General features: G+C 34.7%; 1 protein-coding gene across 3 annotated transcripts in view; it reads right to left on the bottom strand.

The window, feature by feature from the left end:
• The window catches only part of LOC150096712 (multiple PDZ domain protein-like), a 1501001-nt gene that overhangs the window by 986128 nt on the left and 496388 nt on the right, over positions 1-18485 (bottom strand). For all 3 annotated transcript variants that reach the window (XM_090408593.1, XM_090408594.1, XM_090408595.1), the window contains one exon: positions 1966-2057. In XM_090408593.1, the coding sequence (XP_090264719.1) occupies positions 1966-2057 (92 nt within the window). The remainder of the gene's footprint in view (positions 1-1965; positions 2058-18485) is intronic.

Raw genomic sequence — 18485 nt, 5'->3', positions numbered from 1 at the left:
GTAAGATAAATCTAAATGCTTTGTTAATCATTTCCCCTGGCCTGATCTCTGGTAGAAAAAAAAATTATAATTAAAAAAATTAATTATAATAATAATGGATAAAAACATGCAAAAATATAAATTAACATAAAATAAAATTTTTTATACATATCAGTATACTAATATACAGATAAATATAAAATAAAGTTTTATAGTGGAACTACATTAACATATCTTTAAAGTCTTCTCATATTACTGTTTTCTTGTGTTGGAATTCTGCCACCATGTTCTGGACACTATATAAATTGCAGATGGGTCTTCCAGGTGCTTGGAATTATTAATCCATCATTTTTGTTAAGTTTCAGATGATGTTTCATCATCTCACATGTTTCTTTGGACTTTCTTTCAAACCAGGTTTTGGTGAGGTGTAGGGACATGTCACAGAATCAACCTTTCCAGTTGATTCTGTGACATGTTTGAAGTGTGTGGTCTGACAGGCCTGTTTTACCATTGTGGAGGAATTTAATGTGATGTTAATGTTCATCTTATCTTATTAGGATGGTGCCCCCTGTTTCCCCTATGTAGGGTAAGTTGCAGGGTCCACTGAATTTTGTAAACCTCTGGATGAGCAAAGGTAGGGAAGAGGATTTTTGGATGAGCTGAGTATGCTTCTTAATTTTGCAGGAGGTTTGAAGATTGCCTTAATGTTGTATTTACATAACATTCTATTTTTTCTGATATGCCCTTAATGTATGGTATTGCTATGACACTCTTGTAATCTTTTTTACTTTTAATGATATTACTGCGGAGGATCTTGTGAACATTTTTTTATTGTATCCATTTTTTTTTTTTTTTTTTTTATAAGAGTCTGGCTAATAATTTAATATTCTTTGTTCAGTGCCTGCTCACTGAAGCAAATTGTTAGAGCTGTATGTTTGAGGGTGCTGATGGCCCCTAGTTTTTGTGTTGGATGGTGGTATGAATTTTTGTGTATGCATTGGCCTGTGTGTGTGTGTAAGTTTGTGGTAGACATGAATGAAAGGCAGTACAAGGGAAGAGGTGTGACAAGTGTCTAGAAAAGGAAGAGAGTTATCATTTACAATCTGAATGGTAAATTGGATACATTTGTGCTGTTTGTTTAGGATGGCTTAGGAATGTATTTGATGTTTTGCATGCATGGGACCAAATGGCAAAAATATCAACATATTTCAGCGCCAAACTTTGGCTTTAGGTTTACTTAATCTAGAGCTCATTGCTTTAGACATTCAGTGCAGGTTTCTATTATTTTACTGAAGCCTCTTAATTATCATACAATTATGAATGTCTTTTCATCCATTTCTTTCTTTTAAGATTATATGGTGGTCAGCATTCACAGTGAAGAATTTATGAAAACAAACACGTGTTGGAGTAATTACTTTACTTATAATTAAGAAAATAAGCCTCAATGTTTCAACTTCTATATTGAGGTCATCATCAGGAAAGCATGTACATATGTACAGAATACAAAACTACATTACACAACACAAAGTAAGATATAAAGTCGCAATCAAACTACAACTAACACAAAAATCTAGAGTAAAAACAACCCTGCCCAACGGCTGCAAATAAGTTATGAAATATAGAATTAAAACTTAAGCAAAAGATTGCTTTCTTAGAGTATGGAAATGAACATTGAATTTATAATATATTACTTTAAAAATAAACAAACAAAATAATCATGAAAAATATAAAGGAAAGTAAGCTAAGAATATAAAGGAAGATAGTAAAGCCATACAATAAGACCAAGGAATAACAAGTGAACATTCTTAGTTCTAATATGACACATAGAGAGAAGGAGAAAAATCAGAGAAATCAGGCACCAAGGATGGAATGATTGAAATTATCAGAGATCATCAAGGTAGCCAATTTCATTGGCAAGTTTACATTGGACAAATTAAAAAATTAAAAAAAATTAAAAAAAGTAAAAAAATTAAATTAATGACATACCTCAATAATCTGATCATTCACCTTGATTTTTTTACACATATCAGCAGCACTGCCTTTTGCTATACTTTTCACAAAGATGCCAGATATTTCTTCTGTTTAAGGAGAAAATAAACCAGTTTAGAATGCATATATATATATATATATCTCAGGAAACCAAATAAGTTTCTGTAGTTTTTCATAATAAAAATTAAACAAATTTTTATTATGCATAAAATGTTTTATTCATTAAAATAAGCACCTTCACAATCTACAACTCTTTTCCAATGAGATACAAGTTTGTGAATTCTGCTTTTATAAAATGTTTTGTCTATAGAAGTAATAAACCTAGCAACCTCCACTTCATCTGTTTTATTGCAGAATTGTCTATTTCGCATGTGATTGTCTAGTGCCAAAAAAAAGTGATAATCGCTTGGAGAAATGTCAGAAGAATATGAAGGATGAGCGAGTATCTCCTAGCCTAAAGCACAAATCTTTTCACAGGTAAGTTTTGTAGTGTGAGGTTTTACATTGTCCTGTAAGAATTCTTCTGATTAACTAGTCCTGGCTGTTTCTGAAGTAACACATCCTGCACACACTTAAGATGAATCAAGCATATCTCGGCCATAATCGTTTGGCCTGCAGCACGAAATTGCAGTGGACAATACTAGCTCCAGTCCACCACACACAAAGCATAGTCTTCTGGAGATGAAGTGGTGCCTTTTGAAGTGTGCAGTACAGGATCGTTTGGTGACAAACAATGATAAGTTCGTTTCGTGTGAGAATACAAGATCCATTTTTCATCACAAGTGAGCAAGTAATCCAAAAAATGGCTTGTTTTTATTATGTGAAAGTGGAGAACAAATTGACAGCCTCTGAAGTTTGTCATCTGATAATGCATGTGGGACCTATTTGCTTAGCTTCCATGATTTGCCAAATTGATGCAAGTGTAAAGAAATTGTTTCACCACTCATGTTAAACATTTTGTGAAAGTTCTTGACATGTTAATATTGAATCATTTTCAAAAGCGGTATACGTAATTTTTCATTATCAATAATGGAAGGTCTTCCTGAATGTGGTTCATCCTCCAGTGATTCATCACCAGAAACAAATTTTTTAAGCCATTTCTGTGCTGTACGTTCTGCTACCTCATCATTTCCAAATACCACACATACCTTATGGGACGATTCTGAAGCATACAAACTCAGTTTAAATTCATAAAGAAAACAAGCCCAAATTACACCAGATTCAACTGACATTTTAAAAGGGTTCAAAGTCACAGACAAAGAGTACACACAAGTTAGTGTGCACCAATTGACTGATGTGAATCTGTGCCTTATGATGCACATAAAAAATTGTGTCCCGCAAACCACTACAAAATAAAACAAGTCATTGCAGTGAGCACTATCGTAAACTGTAGGGGAGTGAGAGACAGGTTTTTTTCATGCAGAGTTGTAAATGATTGGAATGCCTTGTCTGAGAGTGTGGTGTCTGCAAGGAGTTCGGGTGTGTTTAAGACATGGTATGATGAGCTGTGTGTGTGTGTGATAAAAGGACCTCCCAAATGAATCTTTGACTCCATGAGGTCTTGGGCTAATAATAATAATAATAAATTGCCCTTTAAATGTAGGAACCTAGCAATTAGAAATCTTTATCTATATTCAATAAAATTTGATATTAATCACTTAGTGGAAACAAATATAGGTTGTAATGACTTGCAAAAAATATATTTTATTTGTAAAGTTTCAATATTTAAAAAATTAATTTCTGTCCAGCGTTCAAAAATTCAAAAGACAAACAATATGTTTAATGTTTCATGTTCATGGTAAGTGCTGCAATCTAGAAGAGTGACATCTATAATTAAACCCTGAACAATAAAATAAAACATTTTCACTTACTACAAGTTAAAATCTCCCAAACACTCTGTAAGGAGAAAATCATTCCAACTGACAATGGGTCAATGACTCAAGCATTCTTTAAAGATTCATATTTAAAATTTGTGGATTAAGCATTTGTCAGACAGAAGGATTCTGTGTTTATTCTGTGCCAAGAAAGACTGAACGTAGACATAACCCTTTGGCAATTTGACTGGCTCCATGTTTCGAAAATTGACCTTCACCCAGTGGTGACTTGTACATAAGCACTGCAACACTGCAGAACCCCCAAGGGAAAAATGAAAAAAATTAAATTTCGCTTGTTTATATAAATAAATAAATGCAATACAACAAGGTTACAACTTATGTTTCAACATTGATTGAATAGTTAATAATTGGAATTGTTCGATTGATGGTTTAGATTATGAAACAAATGTACTGCGATCTAACGCAGTGTTGGAATTAATGCATTCAGTCAGTTACCGCTAGACTCGCTGATATTTGTTTGCACTTGTCACTGTACGTAACAAGTGAATCCGACACTGCTCAATGAGCAGTCGCTACAGATAAATCGTATGCTTGCGCACATTAATTCTGTGAGATACGAAACTTTTATTATTGGTGTATGTTCGTGATGAAGGTGAAATATTTTTGGTAAATCTTATTTTATTCTGTTAAAATAACATATAAATAAATGATTATAGATACAAGGCTGAATTATGACGAGTGTCATTGTTGAAAATATGAAAAGAATTATATTTTCTCAATTATATGAAAAAAATGCAGTGCGATCTAACACAGTGTCGGAATTATCATGTTCGGTCAGTTACGACTAGACTCGCCGATATTCGTTTGCACTTGTCACTGCACATAACAGTAGCCGACACTGCTCAATGACCAGTGTCATTCCAGATAAATTGTATGCTTGCGCGCATTATTTCTGGGAGATACGAAACTTTTATTATTGGTGTGTGTTCGTGGTGAGAATGAAATAAAAATTTTGTCAAGGCAAAAATAGAAGAATGGATTTTATTTTTAAGTAATATTTTTAATAAAGTAGATTTTTTTTAATATGTAAATTTACTTATTAATAAATTGGTTACTGATTAGGAAAAAAATAAATTATTTTTCTTATTTTATAAAATTTTCACTGGCCACCACTGCCTTAACTGCTAGATATTCAACATGACTTGATCCCACCATTCATCATCTTAAACAAAAAACAGGCTTCTTTAAGACCACATTTAACAGATGATTTATCTCTAGGGTGAACCAAATTCTTTGAGGGTATTCGGCTTTAAAGATAGACTTAATTTCATTGGAATTAAGAATTCCAAATTGCCAAAAGTGAAGATGCTTAAAGATATGCTATAAGCATCTTTAATGAACAAGAAGTTCCATGTCATTATTCACAAGAGGTGATAAGATTAGAGAACCTACTGATACTACTTCAATCTGTAAAATTCTACCTATTAAATGAAATGGCCTATAATAGACAAAATGAAATAATTCAATATTAAGAGAAATATCTTTCTTTAGTAATTCAGTTAGAGGAATATTTAAAAAATGGAGATGCAGCCATAATAATTAGAATTTATGACAGATTATAAACCACATTAGATTGTTTTTTTAATGTTTTTGATATGAGAAGAATTGTCTGCAGAGGTTGATAGAAGCATAGATAGATATGTGGCAGTTTAGAAATAGTACTGCCTACAACAAAATAAAACATGAAAATGTTTTATTTTGTCAATTGTATAAAGAATATATTCCTCTTAAAAACAGCAATTATCAAGAACATACTTTGTTAAAACTTTGTGCTATAGAATTCAAAGCAATACACAGCTCGCATTCTAACAACGGTACCAAAAGTACACCCATTCCTAGAAATACTTTTGCTTGAAAGACTCCACTTGATGGATTCACAACTCATGTACCCATATAATACAATACATGCTGTATACAATCTTACTGCACTCGACTATTCAACATTTACAAAAAGGTTACTAGTTAGTAGTAGTCATAACAATAATGCAAACATCCAGTAACTTGTATTTTCTGTTTGTCTATTGAAAAAAGCATAGCATCTGTTATGTGAATAAATTTATATTTCCTTAAAACAGTTAAGTTTTTTTATGCCACTGACAACAACGAAACTGTCATGAAGAATGGGAGCAAGTTTATTTTTTATGATAAAAGACAAATGTTGTTTAATTTGTAGTGGTAGTGTTGAGTTACCAAAGGGGAAAACCTTGAAATGACATTTAAATCAGTAAATGACAGAAACTATGAAATTAACTATCCACTAAGTCAATCACGGATGTATATTTACTGGAGAAGTCTATCTTGTTTAAAAATTTGTGGATTGTGCTAACCTATAAAATCAGCTACTGGTTAAAGAAGAATATTTGCTTTACACATTTTAGAAAGATTATAAGTCTAGGAGATCTCACAAGATGAACACAAATCACATCTTTCATTTATTGGGTCCAAAACTACACCTCATCAAGAACATTATTCAATTTAGAAACTGAAAATTGTGTTGGGGTCTTTTGAGATGTAGCAACGGATCCCATAATAACACCTTATAGTTCTCCCCACACACACACACACAAACTGTTACTACTATTCCTTCTTTGCTTATAACATGATTGTCATTCCATTTGAGATGTGGGAAGTTCTAATTTTACTCTTGCATATATCAAAAGGCAGTTTTGCCTTGTATATTAAGCAAGATGATTTAAACATAAATTCTATTAGCAGCATGATAATATGGGATGGGTCTTTATCAATTTTATAGAAATACACCTACATAATAATAGTCAATAAACAGCTCTTAATGGGTTTCTTTTATTACCTACAATAGTGATAGATGATTTTTCTTAGTGGCCAGAAAGTTATTTTCTATAAGATGATTTTCTGTAATAATGTGGAGTTCTCTGTCAAGAAGGAGTTTATGGTGAAGTATAAGGCTGGTGATTATGAGAAACTCAGGAGTCACCTTGGAATTGATTGGAGGCAGGAAAGGGGCATGGCAAGATGGAAGTGAGATTCATTCAGTTGCTAAGGGATAATTATATGTTATAGAGGGGATAAAGGGTTTCAGCATCAGAAGATTATCCATAACCAAGGTAGACACTCCGTCTCCAATTGGGGAGAGTGACCATGCAGTCTTGTTCTGGGAAGTTGCCAAACATGTGCGGTTCTCTGTCGAGAAGGGACTTATTGTTCAACTATAAGGCTGGTGATTATGAGACTCAAGACTCATCTTGGAACAGTACTATGGCTTGAGAAGCTACAAGGAAAGAATGTCAGTAGTACATGGCAAATGGTCAGAGATTGCTTGAGAGCAGCAGAAGACTGCATACCAAAAGTCAGAAAATTAAATCAAGTTGGAATTAAGTGGATGAGTAGGGATAAAAAACAAGAGATGCAAAAAAACCATTGTGAAGGAAATATAAAGAAAAAAAGTGATCAGCATACTTATGAGTGGTACAAAGTGGCAGCAAGAAGGACGAGTAATATGGTAAGGAAGGCCAAATCAGAATATGAGAGAAAATTAGCCAAACAGGCCAAAGTAAACTCAAAATACTTTTTGACTATGATAAAGTGACTTTAAAGAAATAGCTGAGTGATCATTTTGCAAAGGTGTATGATCATTTAGGTAGTGATTTTACAGAGATGCATATCAATTGAGGAATAAACAGGAGGTATTCAGCATATTAAAAAATATGAATGCAAACACAGCAGTGGGACTGGATGGCACATCATCCAGTGTATTACGTGAATGTGCAAGCAAATTGACATTGCCCCCTGACAAAATTATTCAATCTAAGTCTCAATCAGCTCTGTCAGGGTTTCAAAGGAGTGGAAAGAGGTTAAGATAGTACCATTGCAGAAAGGTGGCTCAAAGGTTGTTAAAGTATTGGAAAAGTTGGTGAAAGGTAAAATACAACATTGGGTGGATAGGGATGCAATACTCTATAGTGGGTAGCATGGCTTTGTAAAGGGTAGATCCTGTCTTAGTAACTTATTCACATTTTATAATACAGTGACATCAGAATTGGATAAAGGTAATGGCTACCATGATACTGCTTGACTTTGCCAAGGCATTTGACAGAATACCACATGGAAAACTATTACAAAAACTAGAGGATGGGAATGGATATGAAGCTAGTAGTATGGTTAGGGGAATGACTGACAGACAGACACTAGAGAGTAGTATATCGTGAAATGGAGTCAAGGAGAATGATGGTGACTAGTGGAGTACCTCAGGGTTCAGTACTAGGGCCACTTCTCTTTTAATCTGTATATCAATGACACAGGGAAAGATTTAAGAAGGGATATCCAGTTGTTTGTTGATGCAACACTGCAGAGAGCAATAGCTGATAAAGGTACTGCAGATATCCTACATGATTATTTAAAATATGGCATTGAAGGCAAAGGATAACTATTGTCAATTTAATGTTGCAAAATGTAAGGTTATGCACTACGGGTAGAAAAAGTTGCATATGGTGTATCATATTAATGGTATTGGCTTGCAGGAAATTCATGAAGCTAGGGACTTGGGGATAATGGCAGGCAAAGAGTTCAAGTTCAGAGGGCATACTGCCAAAGTTGGTAAAATAGCTCAATGAATTATTTGGATGTTGAAAAACATGCTAAAAAATAAAGATAAGGAAGTTATTACCCCTCTTTATAAGGCAATAATTCAGCTACATCTTGACTACTGCAAACAGATTTGGTCACCTGGGTTTCTTGGGAACCAGAATGTGGTCGAAAGGATTCAGAGATGAGTGACCAAGATGGTGACAAGTCTGTGGAATACTCCCTGTGAGGATAGGTTGAAAATTTGTAGGTTACAAAGTTTAGTTGATAGGTGGAAAAGAGGGGATATGATAGAAACTTTTAAGATATTAAAGGGGTTTTATAAAATTGATGCAAGTAAATTTTTCAATATATGACAAACAGAGAACTATGAGTCATCTGCTGTGGAAGTTGTGTAAGAGTGTGATTAGTAGGAGTGTAAGGACCCGATTTTTTGCGTGGAGAGCGAGTGGAATGGATTGCCAGAACTGGTTGTGGGTGCCCTGATGGTGATTCATTCCTTTCCTTGAATGGATTCAAGGAAAGGAATGATAGTTGTGCGTATGATGGTTGATTTGGGTCTCCCGCAAGGAGTTTTCAGACTTCATGGAGATGCTGTAAATAATAATAATATTTTGCAGCAATTGTTCCAATTTAAATTAATATGGTGAAGAAGGCCCTCTGAACTTTCCGAAACCTGAAGATTCTGTTGATAAGTTCTGGCATGATATAAGAGTGAACTCTGCATTCTTTTGTAGTATTCTTGGATGCAGAATTGTATAAACTGAAGATTTCACCTCATACCATTATATATATTGCAGTCAATAAAATGTTTAATCTCTTGCTAACTACAAAACTAACTTTCACAAGATCCCTTGTGAGTGTAATCAACATACTATCCACAGACTGTATATATTGTATAGAGAGAAAAAAAAAAACAATGAATATTAGTACTATACTGATTTCACATGATAGTATCAAGACCATACAGAATCCTCTGGAACAAATGCTCCCTTTCATCACAGTAGTTTTAAATATGGATATAGAGATTACCCTCAAGGGCTCGCTTTAGTGAGTGCAGGAGTGGCACACCCGAGGCACCTGATGATGGACCATTTTCATGTAATAAACATCTGTTATATTATCTATTGGATGGTCCCTACTCTTATTTCTTTCTTTCCTTTTCTTCTTTCTTTTTCCTTCCCCCCAATGCTATTAGAGTACTCTAGGGCTAGGGGTGAATCTTTCTATGTTTCTAATTTTTTTCATTTCTTCATACATAGAAGGCAACGGGAAACCACTATGCTTCTACTTTTCCCTAGTTTGGATGTGCAGCAAGGATTCGAAATGACGAGCAATGCACAGTTCAGATTGGGCCAACTGGGTCTGGAACTGCGCAATTGGCTACCAGGGAGGTCACTTGTTCCAGTATGGGTATTGACCAGATTGCATGTCAGTCATATGAATCTTCTTTACTAAAAGATGCGGAAGGTGGAGAAGAGGAAAATGGAATATATTCATGTGGAAAAGGGGCTAAAAGTAATTTTCACATTGGATCTTGGAATGTGAATACCTTACTTGAAACTGGAAGATTGGAGATTTTAAAGATGGAGATGCTAAGATTGAAAATAGATGTTCTGGGAATGGCTGAGGTAAGATGGAAAGGAAAAGGAGATTTTAGAACAGAGGATGGAATGAGAATAATTTACTCAGGAGAGAAAGCACAGCATCATGCAGGTGTTGGTATAATATTGAATAAACGAGTGGCAGGATGTGTGGAAGGCTACTGGCAAATCTCAGACAGAGTTTTGATGGTAAAGATGAAAGCAAAACCAAGAAATATTCTACTTATTCAGATATATTTACCTACCTGTGATTATGAGGATGAGAAGGTAGAGAGAGTTTATGGTGGTATAGAATGGGGCTTGAAATGTAAAGAAACAAAAGACATAATTATAATACAGGGCGATATGAATGCAAAAATCGGAAGAGGAAGATATTGTTGGGCTATATGGATTGGAAGTGAGAAATGAAAGAGGAGATATGCTGTTGGATTTCTGTAGAAAACATGATTTAGCAATTATGAACACTTTGTTTAAGAAACATCCAAGAAAATTGTATACGTGGAAAGCCCCATGGGAGGATACAAACAGTAGAAGAAATCAGATAGATTATGTTTTGATAAACAAAAGATATAGAAACATTATAAAAGATGTGACAACATATCCAGGAGCAGACTATGATATAGATCATATATTGTTGTCAACTAAGATGAGGATTAATCTAAAAAAGTTAACTGCAGGGAAACGGAACAAATCATGGATCATATAGCGGCTGAAGATACGGTTCTGAAGTACCAAGTACAGCAAATGAATTCGCAAAGCAAGTAGAAGAAGAAATGAATGAGAGAAATATACAAGAAAGTGATGATGTAAGTGAAAAATGGAATATTCTAAGGAAAGCATAATTACTGCTACAGAATTACATTTAGCCAAAACAGAAGAGGAAAGAGAGAAAAGAAAGAAGCCATGGATGACAGACAATATTTTGAGGAAAATATCACAAAGAAGAAAGTTAACAGTAAAAAGGAGGAGAAAAAAAAAGCAGTATAAAGACTTGAGTAGGGAGGTACAAAGAGAGATAAGAAGGAAAAAGGAAGAGTGGTTAGATGAAATAAGTAAAAGATAACAGCAAAGGCAGAAAGGAATGATATAAAAGGTGTTTATAAAAACATTAATATGATGACAGGTAGGAGAAATATGCAAAGGACTGGAGCAGTCAAGAATGAAAGAGGTGAAATTCTGATAGAAAAACAGAAGATATTATAGAGATGGGAAGAATATGTAAGTAAACTTTATGAAGACAGAGGAAGAGGAGAAAATCAAATGAAAGAGCATAGTGGGCAGAGGTTGTACATCATAAGGGAGGAACTGAATCAAGCAATTCAAAAGATGAAAGAAGGAAAATCCCCTGGAATAGATAATATACAGATAGAACTTATAAGGAATATAGGTGAAAAAGGTATGGAAGTGTTATGGCAAATTATTAATGGAATTTATGAGGGACAAGAATTACAAGGAGTTTAGAAGATCAATTTTTATCCCCATTCTAAAAAAGACAGGAGTTTTTAGACTGTAACAATTTTAGAACGATAAGTCTTATAACTCACACAGCAAAAATTCTGGCACAAATAATTTTGGAGCGAATTAAGAGTAAAATAGAAAAAGAAATGAATGAAGAACAGTTTGGAATTCAAACCAACAGAGGAACTAAAGAGGCTATAACTTGTCTAAGAATTATTGGGGAGAAAACACTAAACCATGATGGAAAGTTGTTTTGGGGATTTCTAGATTTTGAAAAGGCATTTGATACAGTGAAACATAAAAGGCTTTTTGACATTCTAGAAAATATTCATATTGACTCTTATGACCTGGAAATTTTAAAGAGATTATATTGGTCACAAACAGCATCAATATGTGTAAATGGAGAGAATTCCCAGTGGAGAGAGAGGAGTTAGACAGGATGCAAGTTATCACCATTATTGTTTAACCTTTATAATGAACAGATGCTTAGAGAGGCATGTAGAAGAAAGAAAATAAAATAAGAAAAATAAAATAAGAATAAAGTAAGAAGAATAAAATTTCTTCTACATGAGGATGTAGAAGAAAGAATAAAAATAAATGGAAGAATCATTAATAACTTAAGATATGCGGATGATGTAGTGGTGATGGCAGAAAGTGAAAATGGATTACAACAAATTGTTCAAAGAATTGAAAACTCTTATAAAGAGTACGGACTAAGGATTAACACAAAGAAGACCAAGATAATGATAATGGGTAGAAAAATAGGAGATAATGTAAAGATAGGATGTGGAGGAAAGATTTCAATATTTAGGTAGCTGGATCTCAGAGAAAGGAACTTCAGAGTCGGACATTAGAAATAGAGTAGGCAAAGCTAAATCGGCATTTATGGAAATGAAGAGAATTTTAATAAACAAGAATATTAAAATAGGTGTTAGAATTGGAATAGTTAAAACAACAGTTTGGAGTACTGCAAGTTATGGAAGTGAGTCATGGACACTCAGAAAGAGAGATATGGAAAGAATTAATGGATTGGAAATGTGGTGTTATAGAAAGATGGGAAAGATTAGCTATACAGAGAGAATAATCCGGAGGAATCTAATTCTATGTCAATACCAGGAATGATTGTTTATTTCACATGATCCTTCTGGCATGCAGTACTTGCTGTTATGGGTTAACCAATTATTGTGTTTACTTTGTATCAAATATCAAATCAAGAAGTTTTAAGAGTTAGGATGGAAAGAACACTTTTCAAGAATATTATGCAAAGAAAGACCAGATTTGCAGAACATCTCTTGAGAGGTTCTTCGGGACACCTGACAAGAACTATATTATAAGGGAAAGAGAAGACGTGGAAGATCAACTAGAGAGTGGTTCAATGACATCATGGAATGGACTGGTTTAAGAATGACAGAGAGAAATGGAGAAGAGCTGCTCATCTGCTGCAACCCTCTTGCTAGAGGATGCTATAGGACGACGACTTCAAAGAAAGTTCAGAGGCCCAGCTACACCATCTAAATTTAAATCTGAATGTCTGCCTCTCTCGCAGCACCCCCCCCAAAAAATATTTTTTTTGGAGGAATCTAATTATATGTAAATACCAGAAATGATTGTTTATTTGATATGATCCTTCTAGCATGCAGTACTTGCTGTTATGGGTTAACTAATTATTGTGTTTACTTTGTATTCAATCTTTTGACTTGCTTGTGTTTCCATGCTAATAATGTAGTACTGTTAATTTTATGAAATATTGTTACTAATTTCAATAAATTAACATGTAAAATGAAGTCCAGCATGTTTTACTCTCAATTACTACATCATAGCTATACCACTTAAGAGCTATCATCAGCAAAACTATGGATAGGATTTGAGATTAGTGATAATCACATATATATACATATACATATATACACATATATATATAAGAAAGAGTAAATGAAATCACAAAACCTTGGTACACAACAGTGATAGTGAAACCTGATGAGGAAAGCCACAAAACACCATGCAAGATATGACAAGAGAGAAAGCTGACAAATCACAAAGGACAGAGAGACATCACAAGACAGTAGCTTGTTAAGAATGCACCGATTCTTGATTACCAAATATCTTGAAAATACCAAGAGCAACATGCAAGTTTAACACTCCATGGCTTCTGTTGTTCCAAATCAGGTAGGTCAGCTACAAGATTTGCAATGGATTACGAAGGACAGCATCCATATTGAATGCCACCAATTAATGGCAGGGCTATAATTACTGGAATGAGTTAGCCTTTAATGACTCACTACTTTCAAGAGAAGAGAGCAACAGGATGATAGTTTGATGGCTGAATGATATCTCTCCCCCACTTTATAGTGACAGCTGGATAAAGGCTTGCTTCCCTGCTGTTCAGTAGATGCCAAACAAGGATGACAGTCTGAACAAACAATACAGAATGGATTATAATACTAGATCACAAATTTTTAAAATAGCTGAAGGGACACCATAGGGAACTTGTTCTACAATATTTCCATTGAAACTGCAGGTAATTTTTTTTTGCCTTCTACCAATTTTCATATCAAAAGATATGAAATATCTCCAATTTTTATTAGACTCAATGTCACTTTGCTTCATATGACTCATGTGAGTGAAATTCCATTTCTCATAAATGACACTACATCAATTATCTGTGATTTGGCCACACTAAGCTTTCTGCTTTTCCACATTTCAGGTTTCTCTGATTGTTTTCTACCCGAAATATTGACGTGTACATGTACTTTTTTGACAGAACAGTGGTATAATATTTTATACCACTTTTCTGTCACTGCTTGTTTTGTTTACACATCTTTCACAAAAGTAATTACTTTAAATACAAAAGAATCTATATTTCTCTTCAATTTTTGTCATATTCGTCATCTGTTTTTTTTTTTTTTTTTTTTTTTTTTTTAACAGTACTCAGTTCTCTATTTCTAAACTTTTTGCTATAGCACCCAGAGATATAAAGATCTCACCTTCATGATGTCTGGAAGTTTTGATATAATTTCTTCTTTTACAGGACTGCCCTCTTAACTTCTAATGTCAGGCATAATGTTTTGAATTCTCTATTTTTGCAAGTGACTTCACTACATGCAGGCAAGTCCATGTTTCTCGATGAAAACACAAGTTTATGTGGTTTAGCAGGTATGTAGGAAGTTTTCAGTATTGAGACCAGATTATGGTGTAAATAAAGAGTTTAATAAAAAAATAAGCAATTAAAACTAGACAAGTTTCGTAAGTCATAAGACTTATATCATCGGGGATACTGGTACAAAAAAGTTTTACACAACAAAAGATTATAAACAATTAATTATACATTATATCAGAGGTGGCCACAACGTAGATCGAAAGCTGTATACGGCTCTTCATGATCTATCAGAAAAAATAAACAAAAAGAGGAGACAACAAAAAAGAGGAACAAAATAGAGAGGAGAGGAAGGATTAATAAAAATTACTGCAATAAAACAAGTTTGATTCAAAACACATTAAATGAAGTTTACTTTGAACAATTAGAATAATTTTAAAGTCGAAACATAATAATTTTAGTTATTTATTTACTAGTAGAGGCCTTCCTTGTATCCATTTTCTTAGTAAGCTCCTTAAAATTAGGTGTGTAATTAATCAAAGCAGTTCTTACAAGCTCGTTACAACTCGTCATGTGCACACTCACCAACTTAGTACCATACCATCACATCAGTCAAAGGTTGCGGCTCTTCTAAGTCTTACCAGAATTATTCTGGCTCCAAACAGAAGTGTAGTTGGCAAGCCCTCTATTATGTTATAATAACTTCACAACTGCAACATAGAAATGAGAATAAAAATGGTAAATTTATTCCAAGTGTGTTGGAACACTGCTAGTTGTTGCTATCGTGTTCTGTGGCAGTTAAATTTTTGATGAAATCAAATCAAGACAATACTTGATGTAAGATAAAGCCTTGAATTTTATTGCATAAATAAAATGCTTAGTGATCCTAAGCATTGTCAAGGCTTATTTAAACTTTCTTGTAAAACAATTATAATCAATACATCACATTTTTGTTTGTTCCCGAACTACTTGATGGCCTGTAATAGAGTTATGTGGAATGCCAAGCCTGATTTATGCAGTCTTCTTTTTCCCATGTATTTTTATACATTCTGACATGAGGATCTCTCCCAAACTTCCTGTCTGGCCTACATAATGCCACAAGTGAAATGAATCTCATAAACATCTGGTTTTTTCTTGGGGTGATGGGGAGGTTTTGGTGGATGTAAGACTTTTGAGATTTTTTGTAAAAAAAAAAAAAAAAAAAAAAAAAAAAAAAAAAAAAAAAAAAAAAAGCCACTTTTATGTTGTACTTGCAGAGCAAAGTAGTCATTTTGTCTGTAACATTCTTGAAATCTTGTTTACATAAGGATAAAGAACTGCACTATGTGAAACAGAACCCTTGCACTTAATGGTTATGAACCCAAAACAATCAGCAAAATTCTCAATACATCTCCTGCAACTCCCTTCCCTTACATCAAGAATGAAGGGCAAAGCGGCAGCTAGAGCGTCTGAACAAAAGTCGACTGAGTGTACCAGTCAATAATAAAAAGTATGATAGGAGAAATAAGCGTATGAGTGTGAACGTAAACAAAATGAAGGAGAGAGAGAGAGTGTTGTATGGAGACTCATTAGTACAAGGTGTATTAGTAGAGGATTTGACAAAATCGTACCAACTTGGTGCGACCATAAAGGATGTAACTGAGTCTATTAGAGAGCAAAAGGAAAGGGTGAAAGAAATGATTCTTGTGGCAGGTACGAATGATTTGAAAGGAGATAAAATGGAATTGATAGAGAACCTGAATGAATTGTCTGAGGTAGCAAAAGAAAAGAATAAGAGAGTTAGGATGATTAGTCTATTGCCACGGTATGATATGACAGTGAAATGTTTAAAAGGAGGGCCATAATTGCAAATGACTTTATGTGTGGGTTATGTATGACGAGTGGTGTGGAATTTGTGGACGTGTGGAGTGAGCTTGATGGGTGAAAGGATCTATATAAGATGAATGGCTTGCATTTGAATGGATACGGTGTAAGGAGACTTGAAAAAGTGTTGCTGAATGTAGTGGATGTGCAAAATCAGGGAAACTAGATTTATTAGGGGGGGAGGGTAGTAGATATACAGACCTTAGGGAGGCAGTTGAATGTATGAATGAGTATAATATGCCTGAGCGAATAAGGACAACAAATCAGAATGGGATAGTTAATATAAGGCATCAAGGTAGGGATGGTGCTAATGGGGATCTTAAATTCATGTACACTGATGCTAGGAGTATTAGGAACAAGAAGGAAGAATTTTTAGCCATGGTTGGCACTTCCAGACCACAGGTTATTGGCATTAGTGAATCATGGCTAACTGTAAATGATATAGCTAGTGGGATTGAATGTGATGGGTATAGTGTGTTCAGGAATGACAGGGAGAATAAAATGAGGGGGGGGGGGAGTATTGTTGATGATAGCTGATGAGCTGCAGCCAAGGAGAATAGAAGTTGAATTGCAGGATAGAGAAAAGAGCACATTTGATGTGAGATTGTGGCTAACAAAACAAAACATACAATTGGGTGCAGCTATAGACCAGGTGATGGAAAAGATGGTGGAGACAGTATGCACAAGCAAATAGAAGAAATGAGTGGAAGGAGGGTAATTATTATGGGAGATTTCAACTATGGTCGTATTGATTGGTGTGAGGAGAGGACACACGGGAGGAAGGAATTGGATTTTATGCGGTTATTAAGGGATAACTATCTGCAACAGCATATAATGGAAAATACTAGGGGTCAGAGAGTGCTTGACCTAGTAATTACATCTGAGGATGAAGATTACATCTGAGGTCATATTTGTTATATATCTGTAACAAATATGACCACATTGCCACCAATTGGTGAGAGTGATCATAGGGTCTTGACTTGGGAGGTGGCTAAAGGTGTGGAATTTACAATTAAGACAGGGTATATATGGAATTATCGGGCTGGAAAGTATGATAAGATTAGGAGTTTGATTGGTTCAGTGCCATGGCATGTACAACTGCAAGGACTAGAAGTTGATAGTGCATGGGAGGCAGTGAAGAAGTGATGCATGAAGCAATGGCTGACTGTATACCTAGAGTCCGAATAATAAATCAAGTAGGGGTTAAATGGATGAATAACACCATTAAGCTTGAGCTGCAAAAAAAGAAACAACTATGGAGGGAATTTAAGGAGAAAGGTGACCGGCAGGCACATCAATGGTATAAAGCGCAGGCTAGAAGGGTAATGGATGTGGTAAGAAAAGCAAAAAAGGATTACGAAAGAACATTGGCCATGCAGGCTAAAGAGAATCCTAAACAGTTTTTACGATATGTTGCAAGAAAAAGGAAAAATGTATATGGCAGAATGATTTTAAAGAATGCCGATGATAGGGAGGTAACTGAATCAGTTGATATAGTTGAGTTACTGAGTGAGCACTTTGCAAGAATATATCATCCAGGTGGTGACATTGCAGAAATGAATGAACCAGTAGATTATACGGGTGGTGAACGAAGTGGAGGTGAGTAGTCTATTGCATACCCTCAATGTCAATACATCTGTGGGATTGGATGGTATACCAGCTCGTGTCGTACGAGAAGTGGCTAAAGAATTGTTAGTATCCTTGACCATTTTGTTTGAGTCTCGGGTCTGGGTTAGTCCCGAGGGGATGGAAAGAAGGGAAAATAATTCCACTGCATAAAGGTGGTTTCAACACTGCTGTTGTAAATTACCAACCGATTAGCATTTCAGGAATCGTTGTCAAGGTCTTAGAGAAATTAGTCAAGAAAAGAATACAGGATTGGATAGCTGAAAATGGGATATTGTATGGGGGACAACATGGTTTTGTGAAGGGTAGATCATGCCTCAGTAACTTGCTCACGTTTTATAACACAGTGATGGCTGAACTGGATAAGGGTAATGGGTTTACAGTGATTCTACTGGACCTTGCCAAGGCCTTTGACAG

The sequence above is a fragment of the Typopeltis vanoorti genome, chromosome 18 (genome assembly GCF_054136105.1).
Source record: "Typopeltis vanoorti isolate ZY-2024b chromosome 18, IOZ_Tvanoo_1.0, whole genome shotgun sequence".
In the NCBI taxonomy this organism is placed as follows: Eukaryota; Metazoa; Arthropoda; class Arachnida; order Uropygi; family Thelyphonidae; genus Typopeltis; species Typopeltis vanoorti.
Note: the sequence above shows the minus strand (reverse complement) of the source record. Positions and strands in the feature narration are given on the sequence as shown.